Source organism: Capricornis sumatraensis, chromosome 22 (genome assembly GCF_032405125.1).
Source record: "Capricornis sumatraensis isolate serow.1 chromosome 22, serow.2, whole genome shotgun sequence".
Classification (NCBI taxonomy): Eukaryota; Metazoa; Chordata; class Mammalia; order Artiodactyla; family Bovidae; genus Capricornis; species Capricornis sumatraensis.
Genome location: NC_091090.1, coordinates 34,132,089 through 34,143,516, shown reverse-complemented (window position 1 = coordinate 34,143,516; position 11,428 = coordinate 34,132,089). Strand labels below are relative to the sequence as shown.

Genomic DNA, 11,428 nt, shown 5'->3' with positions numbered 1-11,428 from the left:
CGGAAAGCCTATTAACAACTTCCACATCTTATAGTTCTTTGAATCTCCTGGAGAATTGTCTGTCAGGTACATTATCCCCAGGGTTGCCACTGGGAAACCCACATGGGGATAAGTAACTATTACAGATGTTGAGGGAGACTGGGTTCCCAGAGGCTACAAAGAAACTGTAAATTTCAATGTAAGGAAGTCCTGCAGTCACTCCAGTTCTCACTAAGCCGAACATACACTCCTCAAGAATCATTCCATCTCTCATCCTTCTACATTTGGAGGTAAAGGAAACATTCTCTCTCTTTTATTTTTCCCATTATGCTGGAGGCTGACTTGGAAGCCAAAGGCTCTTCCCAGAAGAACCTTGCATCCTGATATGAGCATCTGGTAAGTACAATGACCTTTACCTGGTCAAGGCTGTTAAGAAATGAGTCAGCCTTGAAGATGAGCACTGTGTGACTCTCTTCCTTTTTCTCAAATCTACTTTTTCCTTCTCTCTCTGTAGGCAGGTGTCCTTTGTTTTTCAGTCCACACAGCATGAAGTGGCAGTAGCTTAAATTCTAAAGTTTCATATGTCCTCTACCAAAGAGCTAACCATACTTCACCTGGCCATCCCCCACCACCCTTCAAAGACCCCTGAGTGAAAGGGCAGAGTCATTGATGAAAGGATGGAGATAATCACAGGGGCCACTTTCTCTTGCACATTTCTCTTTAAGTAGAAGAGAAAGATCTACGCAGTAGAAGTTGATACTTTAAGGTAGAGCGCCCTTCTACACTTTAAGTGCAAAGTGGTGAAAGTCGTTGGCATTTTGGGACCCAGAATTGTCAGGGCTGCATCAACATTAGTCACATTAGCAGCTCAGAGACCACTGGTGCCTGACATAGCATCACTTTGTCAAAGCAGGCACTGGCAGATCAGTAGTGATGAGCAACTTAGATGAGAAGGGGAAGAAAATAGAGGGTTCTGCTCACCAGGAACAGAGTTCATGTGAGAACTTTCTGGGAACTCTAGATAGAAACGGTGGCAAATAATAAAAGCAGAGATTTCTGTTTTGCCAGCCAGATGTAGAGCTGAGGGAAAGTCCAGAGAGAAGAAACCTCCCAAGAAGGACTTTTCATAATTTTCTTGCAAAGCTCAGAGCCTGTCTCCCCTCCATCTTTGCCCACTTGATATCCCATGGTGAAATGCTAAAGTCTCCACAGGTGTCAGAGAACACTTTTTCAGCAAACATTTCTGAATGTCCGCCTATGTGGCAAGAGCAATGCCAAGTGATATGATACAACTCCAGCCTGTGTTTCCTGAAACTGTATCAGCCCATAGGCCCAAGAGTGATAATAAACAACAGGCTGTTGTTTTATCTACTTTTTTATTTACTATTTCAACCCCACCTAGGACTTCCCAGGTAGCTCAATGTTAAAGAATCCACCTGCCAATGCAGGAGACACGGGTTCAGTTCCTGGGTCAGAAGATCGTCTGGAGAAGGAAATGGTGAACCCACTCCAGTATTCTTGCCTGGGAAATCCCATGGACAGAGGAGCCTGGAGGGCACAGTCCACAAGGTCACAAAAGAGTCAGACATGACTTAATGACTAAACAACAACAATCCTTGTAGTCTGGCCAAAATGAACTCTTTCTGGCAGTTCCCAGGAAGTTCTTGCATGAGCTCTGTGTTCTCTGGAGTTTAAAGCACCTGTGCCTCTCTCCACTTGCCTATCTCAGTGTAGAATATCTCTCTCTTCCCTTGAGTTTCATTACTCAATCACTGAAAAAATAGCCCAAGAGAGGCCCTCCAGTATCTTTAGCTTCTGCCACCAGACTCTCTATCCCTTTGGCTAAGACACAAGACAGTGGGGCTGGGTGAAGAATCAGCAATAGAATCAGAGATGGTGTTGTCTGGCATCCTCTGGCATGCATCTCATTCTACCCCAAAATCAGTCTCTCTTCAGAGGCAAATAGAAGTCTACGTTTATAAAACTGGATTTCCATACACAAAGGCAAAAAAGATTCACTCTGTGGGATCGCCAAAGTATCTTACAACCACAAAAGGGTCTTGAAACCAAAACAATAAATACATAAATGTTTATATTCAGAAATATTTATATATACTATATTTACATAGCATATATTTTATATATTTATTATACATTTTATACATAATCTCAACTGCCAGATAGCCTGGGATAAATACCACTATGAAATAAACACTGAGGAGACTTATTTCTACCTGATATAAGAAAACACTTTCTAAGTCTTTAAGTATATTAACGTATTCATTCATTACATGTTAATTCAACTGCATTCAACTGCACGCATTACAATACATGTCGATTGTTTGCTGTATGTCAGGCACAATTCTGCACATATAATGATTTTGTTGTAAAAAGACAAATTTCCTGATCTTATACACCTGTCATTTTACTGATGCAGATTAGAAAATAAATAAGAAATTTTTTTTAAGAAACAAGAAAATTCTGGATCATAATCAGTGATCTGAAGACGAAAAGCAGGGCAATGCAATAGACAATATCTTGAGTGGAGTTTTAGTTGGGGTGGTGAGAGAAGTTGAAAATGAGAAAAACCAGACAGACAGGAACATTGGGTATTAATGTTGGGAAATTGTAAAGATGAGAGGGTTTTGCTGGTGGCTCAGTGAATAAGAATCTGCCTGCCAGTGAAGAGGACATGGGTTCAATTGTGAACCAGGAAGTTCCCACATGCCTCAGAGCAACGAAGCTCGTGCACCATAACTACGGAGCCTGTACTCTAAGCCCAGGAGCCACAACTATTGAGGCCATGCACTGCCAACTAATGAAAACTGCATGCCCCAGACACCATGCTCCACAAAAAGAGAAACCTGTGCTCCGCAAATGGAGAAAGCCCCAACACATCAATGAAGCCAAAAATAAATAATGAATAAATTAAAAATAAAAATTCTAAAGATGGGAAATGAGGATAGAAAGAGAAAATACTTGAGAAGTAAGAAAAGGATTATGAAGGCTCTTGTATGCCACAGTGAGGAATTTGGAATTTGAGTTGAAGGCAATTGAAAACCACTGGAAGTTTTCGAGAAGGGACGTGAGGCATCTCTTTTAGGAAGGATAATTCTTTTGGCAATAGGCAAGAAGGCTATAACTCCTAAATTCACTTTCTAAAACCCTTATAGTTTTGAAACTTCTTCCATATTATAACTTCTTTGACAAAATTATTTTGTGAACCCACTATACATGCTAAACTCTTTTCCAGGCTATGGTACTATTATGAGATATTTCTCCTCATACGTATTATTTACTATTAATATTGCCTCACGGTTTGTGTGCGGTGTGTGTGTCTATGAAAGAGAGAGACATACAGACAGACAAGATTGATTTCTAAAATGAGGCCAGATGATTTTATGAAAAAGAGAATGATTAATGTGAGGTCTGAATTTATAGAAATGCACACAAAAGGTTGAAAAAGAATATTTGCTTTTTCATATTAAGCAATTTTAAAAGACATAAAAAAAGAAAACAAAAACTCATTGATGCTTTCCTGCATTTTCACTGAAAGTGGTAACAATGAGAGTTTCTGAGGCTTAGTCCCTCTGGAACATACAGTATGGACAGTGAATTCTAAATCACTTCCAATAAAAGTTTTCCAATCAATAGACATGATTACAGACACCATATCAAAGGTTCCATGACTTTACTTATTAAAATATAGTATTCCTATTTGAATAAAATTGTTCATAATGAATTTTATTATCTGTGCATTTTCAGAAAGAAATATTTTTCTCTACACAAAGCAGAAGCAAGAAAGCTAGTCTAAATATTTCAATCGTCCAGGGAAGGACTAAGGCAATACATATTTGTAACTTATTTTGAACATCTACATTTAATTTTTGAGTTATCTTTGTAGCTCATACATCAAAATGACCCTATCCCCAGCAGTTAAGAACTCATATTTTAGAGTCTGTTGGAATCCTGCCTCTGTGATTTACTAAGTACCTCACTCTGATAAAATCACCTCTTTAACCCTCAGTTCCTTCATATATTTAGCAGAAAACATGATAATGCCAAGCTCACAGAGTTGTTGTGACAAATTACATAGAAAGTGCTTTGTTCAAAACACATGAAAAGATGCTCAACATCACTCATTATTAGAGAAATGCAAATCAAAACCACAATGAGGTACCACTTCACACCAGTCAGAATGTCTGCGATCCAAAAATCTGCAAGCAATAAATGCTGGAGAGGGTGTGGAGAAAAGGGAACCCTCCTACACTGTTGGTGGGAATGCAAACTAGTACAACCACTATGGAAAACAGTGTGGAGATTCCTTAAAAAATTGCAAATAGAACTGCCATATGACCCAGAAATCCCACGGCTGGGCATACACACCAAGGAAACCAGAATTGAAAGAGACACATGTACCCCAATGTTCATCGCAGCACTGTTTATAATAGCCAGGACATGGAAACAACCTAGATGTCCATCAGCAGATGAATGGATAAGAAAGCTGTGGTACATATACACAATGGAGTATTACTCAGCTGTTAAAAAGAATACATTTGAATCAGTTCTGATGAGATGGATGAAACTGGAGCTGATTATACAGAGTGAAGTAAGCCAGAAAGAAAAACACCAATACAGTATACTAACACATATATATGGAATTTAGAAAGATGGCAATTTTGACCCTGTATGCAAGACAGCAAAAAAGACACAGATGTGTATAGTGGACTTTTGGACTCAGAGGGAGAGGGAGAGGGTGGGATGATTTGGGAGAATGGCATTGAAACATGTATATTATCATGTAAGAATCGAATCACCAGTCTATGTCCAATGCAGGATACAGCATGCTTGGGGCTGGTGCACGGGGATGACCCAGAGGGATGTTGTGGGGAGGGAGGTGGGAGGGGGGTTCATGTTTGGGATCGCATGTACACCCGTGGTGGATTCATGTCAATGTATGGCAAAACCAATACAGTATTGTAAAGTAAAATAAAGTAAAAATAAAAAATTAAAAAAAAAAAAAAGAAAGAAAGTGCTTCGTTCAGTGCCTGAAACACGGAAGATACTCTTACCTAGTAACTCTCTAGCACCCCCTTGTTTGTCAACAAAAGAGTAACTGTGAAAATGCCTCAAGCTTCCTCACAAATTCTACTTCCTCAGGGGGAAAGACTTGGATTAAACAAACAGCTTAACAGTATGGAGTTCTCTTAACTCCAACAAGCAGAGTACAATGGAAAGAGCTAATGACAGCGCCTTCCATGGGTTCATTCTCCTGGGCTTCTCCAACCAGCCCCAGCTGGAAACGGCTCTCTTTGTGGTCATCCTGATCATCTACTTCTTGAGCTGCTTAGGCAATGGCGCCATTATACTTTTGTCAACGATGGATCCTCACCTCCACACCCCTATGTACTTCTTCCTCTCCAACCTCTCTTTTATGGACCTTTGTTTGACTACTTGCACTGTCCCTCAGACCCTGGCCAACTTTAAGGGGAAGGACAAGACCATCACCTATGGCGGCTGTGTGACCCAGCTCTTCATTGCCTTGGGACTTGGGGGAGTAGAGTGTGTCCTCCTGTCTGTCATGGCCTATGACCGGTATGTAGCTGTGTGCCGTCCCCTCCACTACATGGTGATCGTGCATCCCCAGCTTTGCTTGCAGCTGGTTGTAACTGCTTGGCTTACAGGCTTTGGCAATTCTGTAGTCCAGACAGCACTGACCATGACTCTTCCCCTCTGTGGTAAAAACCAAGTGGACCATTTCTTCTGTGAAGTTCCAGTGATGCTGAAACTGGCCTGCACCAACACCTCTGTCAATGAGACTGAAGTCTTCACTGTCAGTACCTTCTTCTTGGTGGTGCCCCTGTCACTCATCTTAGTATCCTACGGTCACATTACCCATGCAGTCCTGAAGATAAAGTCGGCCCAAGGGAGACAGAAGGCTTTTGGAACCTGTGGTTCTCACCTAATGGTAGTGATTATTTTCTTTGGGACGCTCATCTCCATGTACCTTCAGCCTCCTTCCAGCTATTCACAGGATGTGAACAAAAGCATTGCACTCTTCTATACTCTGGTGACTCCCCTGCTTAATCCCCTGATTTACACTTTGAGAAACAAGGAAGTCAAAGGGGCACTAAGGAGACAAATGAGGAGAATCCTAGACTTGAGACAGAGTTAACGCAGCACTTGCAGGCCCAGGAAGTTCTGCATAGGAACACTTCTGAGTGACTAAACACTAGTTAATGTAAACCAACACATCCTTATAAAGCACCAACCCTGTGCGAGACAGTGTTTTACATAATTGAGACATATCAGTGAGACAGAGGCTAAGCCATTGAGCTAAACCTTTTGCTAGGGAGAATATATGTTAAATAAGATATTCTAAAAATAAACTATGGTATATCATATACTACACATTAATGGAATGAACAATAATTACACATACAAAAACATGAATGATTCTTACAAACATGACTTACAGTGAGCAAACTAGATACAAAATAATTCCTATTGTATAATGCCATTTACATAAAATTCATCCCAGGCACAACAAATCTCTGGTATTGAAAGTCAGAACAGTGGTTCCGCTGGGGACTGCGAGTTCTCTCTTGGAAGATATGTGAGGGAGGGGCATTCTGGAGTTCTGGTCAGGTTGTGATTCTTCATCTGGATGTTGGTGATATAAAGTATTCAATCTGAAAATTCATCAAACCTGAAACTTCAAATACTTGCACTTTCTGTACAGATGCTGGACTTCAAATCATTTACTTATTAAAAGTATTAAATAAACCAGATATTAGCAGAATACTTTGATTCTAAATGATCACACTAAGTATTTTTGTTACTTTCACATAAAATTTGGGCTTATCTTCTAAGTGATCTAAGTTTCTTCTATCCATTGACCATCTTTAATAGGTTTAAAGACTTTAGATATTAGCGATTGGGGGCCAATTCAGATGAACCTTGTCTTGAAGATCTCAATTTAATGAAGATCTCAATTCAAGATCATGTGTCCTGTGAGTCTCTCTGGTCTCTTCATTCCATGTAGATACTTAGTGACCAGGTCTTGAGACAAAAATCATAGTGATAATTTTCAGATGAAAATTCTGCTACTGGGTATTATATTGCTTTGAATTAAGTTAATCTAGACTTTAAAGACATTTATTGTGAATATTTGTTTGTATGTCTCTATTTTTATAATGTAGCATACAAAAATGCATAATTTACTAGTAGCCAAAGATATTTTCACTTACTAGAGATTTTAATATTTTTCAGCATTTAATAGCATATGATAAAAGGGCAGATACTAAAGGGAATCTATAAAACAATGCAAAAACAGAAATAATTGTCTGGTAAGCTTAATGTGCCTTTGTGCAAATATTTTCTTTTTAAATATTTCTTATTTAATAATTGTAAGTTGGATGGTTTTTCATGCATTATTCTGCTATGAAATAATACAACAAAGATTTTTCTTTATTTAAGTGAAAATAGATCACTGAATTGTTGAGTTCTGTACTATTCTTACCTCTGCTTGTACTGAATATGCATGTTTTCTGATTATAATTTTTGTAATAGAGAAGGTATAATTTTTTTGTATCAACCCCTTGGGGTTCTCTTTTAAACCATGACAGCTAGCTTCACTGATAACCATATCATCTTTTGGCACAAAAGTTCCATACTCTATAGTCATCTAGATGCTTACATTTTTCCTTTTCAGCAAACAAATGCTGAAAATTTATGATTTCATTCAAGGTAACCTTTTGTGAACTGCATTTCCCAATAAGATGCATTAGGATACAGCTGAACACAGTTCCTACTGCAAGTACAGTCACTCCTCCTTAGCCACAGACTCAACCAAACATGGATCCATATGATCTGTCATTCTCCATAAAGTATTTGAGCATCCAACTTTTCTGGTATAGGAGTGAGTGGGAGGAAGTGCCTGAAACAACCCCTGGCCAATACTGAGAAACAATTGTACTTGGAATGGTCAAATTAACTTTAGCAACCATATTTTTGAAGCCTTTAGAAAGCTGTGAAAGTGATGAGGGTGATATGGACATGAGTAGCAGAAAGCACTGAACACTTCTGAGGTGAGCTGAAGGGCAAATGCCTTTTTTTTTCTCATAGAACATTTGAAGAGTGTGAGTGTGAGATGAGGATTGAGCATGGCCCATAGGGAGGGACTTTGGCACGAAAACATGAAAAGCCAAACAATCATATAAGGCTAGCATGACAAGCTGAAAACTTAAAGAGACTTAACTATGTGGCCAGATGTTTCTAGCAGACATTTCTATTTCCAGTGGATTCCCCAGGAAGCCAGAAAGGCAGACAAAAGTTTCAAAAATATGGAATAATCTATCCTGCTACTCCATTGTGCTTAGGAAACAAAAACTCACTAGGGTAAGGGGTCCTTTCTCTAACACATAATTCTCTTCGGTAAGGCAGTTGCCAAATTTTGAAGCTTCATGACTGTGAAGGTGCTCAGTCGTGTCCACTCTTTGCGATCCCATGGACTATAGCCTACCAGGCTCCTACATGCATGGGATTTTCCAGACCAGAATACTAGAGTGGGTTGCTCTTTGGCTAAATAGCTAAGCTAGATGTCTTTGAGGGGCAGAACTTAAGCTCCACGAGTCTTTCAGGGCTGAAAACAAACAACTTCTGAGACTTTCTGTCAAAATCCAGGAGAAGATTGTATCTCTTGTATCTCTAGAAGACAACAAGATAGAAGCTGAATAGAACAAGGACCAAGTGTACAGCAGAGGAAACTATAGTCAATATTTTGTAACTATTTTTGTACCCAATAAAGGTTAAGAATCTGAAAAAAGATATATACACACACACATATTGTGATCATCATTTCATGATGTATGTAACTCAAATCACTATTCTATACATCTTCAGTTCAATTCAGTTCAGTTAAGTCGCTAAGTCGTGTCTGACTCTTTGACACCCCATGAACTGCAGCACACAAGGTCTCCCTGTCCATCACCAACTCCCGGAGTCCACTCAAACCCATGTCCATTTAGTCTGTGATGCCATCCAACCATCTCATCCTCTGTCGTCCAAGCCTCCTCTTGCCCTCAATCTTTGGAAGGGAAGTTATGACCAACCTGGAAAGCATATTAAAAAGCAGAGACATTACTTTGTCAACAAAGGTCCATCTATTCAAAGCTATCTTTTTTCCAGTAGTCAGGTATGGATGTGAGAGTTGGACTATAAAGACAGCTGAGCAGAGAATTGATGCTTTTGAACTGTGGTGTTGGAGAAGATTCTTGAGAGTCCCTTGGACTGCAGGAGGATCCAACCAGTCCATCCTAAAGGAGATCAGTCCTGGGTGTTCATTGGAAGGACTGATGTTGAAGCTGAAGCTCCAATACTTTGGCCACCTGATGCGCAGAGCTGACTCATTTGAAAAGACCCTGATGCTGGGAAAGACTGAGGGCAGGAGGAGAAGGGGACAACAAAGGATGAGATGGTTTGATGGCAAAACAAACTTATGCAATACTGTATATAAGATATGAAGTAATAAAACTTTTAGAAGAAAATATTATTCCTCAACGAAGCTGGAAGAAAATAAAAGAATAGCTATTATTAAAAACATAAAGGATAACAATAGTTGGTGAAGTTGGAAAAGGAACACTTATGTACTGTTGATAGGGAAGTAAGTTGGTAAGCCACTATGAAAAATAATATGAAGATATAAGAAAAAAACTAAAGATGGAACTTCCATATTATCCAGCAATCCAAATTCTAGGAACACCAAATAAAATGAAATCACTATCTGCACTCCCGTTTTTCACAATAGACAAGATACAGAAAAAACATATGTGACCAAAGAGGTGAATGGCTAAAGAAAAAGTTCTATGCATATCCAAAGGAATATTATCATTAATGAGAAAGAATGAAATACTGCCCTTTGCAATAACATGGATGGACCTTGACAGCATTATGCTCAGTGAAATAAGTCAGAAGAGAAAGACAAATGCTTTATGACCTCACATACATGTGGCATCAGAAAAACTGAACTTGTTACAAACAGAGGGAAGAATGGTGGTTACCAGGGCTAGAGAGGTAGAAGAATGGGGAGATATTGGCAAAAAGGTACAAACTTCCAGCTAAAAATTAATAATTTCTGAGGAGTCAAAAAAATGAACTTTTTAAAATTTTTTAAGGGGAATAAATATTGACAAGATAAAGATCTTAGCTAACACTACATAGATATCACTTTACCATATACAGGTTTATCAAATCATACTTTGTATTCTTTACACTAGCTCAATTTATATCTCATTAGATATAGAGGAAAATAAATGAAAATAAGAGTTATTATTCATTTCTTTCATCCTACTTATTTTTTCTCTCCTAGGTCAGATGTTCACTATTGTTTAAGACAAAAATTTCTACATAGTTAATAAAGGAAAATACTCTAGCCTATGTACAAAGACTGCATTCTCTTTGTGATCCCAATTTCAATCCAGAGCCTGAAAGAATGGCACTTCTAAAAGTTTAACATTTTGTGTATCCAGCATAACAGCAAAAGGAGCATGCTCTCTTCCATGAAGCTCCTTAGTGCAGCAAATTCTATCAGTTTTCTTTTTAATATGACTTGCAGGAATAAAAAATTACCACATTGACTTGTGTGTATTTGTCCTTATTTCAGAAAACATTGAAATTACACCATATATAAACCTGTATCTTCTAAGTGATATAAGCTAAAGAAAACATTTCCTTCTACTGTTCATCCTCAGGTAAGAATTAAGAGATCTATCTAAAAGTGGTTGCATACAAAGTGTGTGTTAGTGGATATGTACATCCGGCTGTGTGTAATAACATAGTAACATGTGTTATTAAAGCCAAATAGAAACCAAAACAGAACATGCTGGGGAGGAATATGAGGAGAAATATTCTTTGGGAAGTACTGGAGGCTTTTTCCAAGATGGGGAGTAAACTCAGAGAGAGGTTGATCTCAGAATAAAAATGACACATTGATGGCTATGGTGCTCACTTTATTTATATTAAACCAAACAGAATTTTCATTGAGTGGATGCATCATTAAGAAACTTTCCAAAGAGAATCTTGGAGACTATTTAACAATTCTCAAATGCATGAAATAAGGACTTTAAAATATTTAGTAAGCACTACTTGTGACCAGCTAATACAAAATCAGGACTGGGCTCCTGAGAAAGATTTTGACAACTAACAGTGACATTCCATTGATCCTGAATATCCCCAATAACCTAATCACTGGAAATGCCTAGTTTGCTTCAATGAGACTAAAGCTACAGGTACAGCAACAGCTTCCCTGGTGGCTCAGAGGGTAAAATATCTGCTTGCAATGCAAGATACCCAGGTTCAACCCCCAAGGAAGATCCCTGGGTCAGAAAGATCCCCTGGAGAAATGGCAACCCACTCCAGTATTCTTGCCTGAGGAATGCCATGGACAGAG

At 38.8% G+C, this 11,428-nt stretch overlaps 2 protein-coding genes across 2 annotated transcripts in view; one reads left to right on the top strand and one right to left on the bottom strand.

Moving 5' to 3' along the window:
• The window catches only part of LOC138069278 (zinc finger protein 184-like), a 1,142,341-nt gene that overhangs the window by 502,380 nt on the left and 628,533 nt on the right, over positions 1 to 11,428 (bottom strand). The gene's annotated exons all lie outside the window — the stretch shown is intronic.
• On the top strand, positions 5,210 to 11,240 carry LOC138069292 (olfactory receptor 2G6-like). Its single transcript, XM_068960547.1, has 2 exons — positions 5,210 to 6,117; positions 11,219 to 11,240. The coding sequence occupies exons 1-2, from the start codon at positions 5,210 to 5,212 to the stop codon at positions 11,238 to 11,240; spliced, it is 930 nt and encodes a 309-aa protein (XP_068816648.1).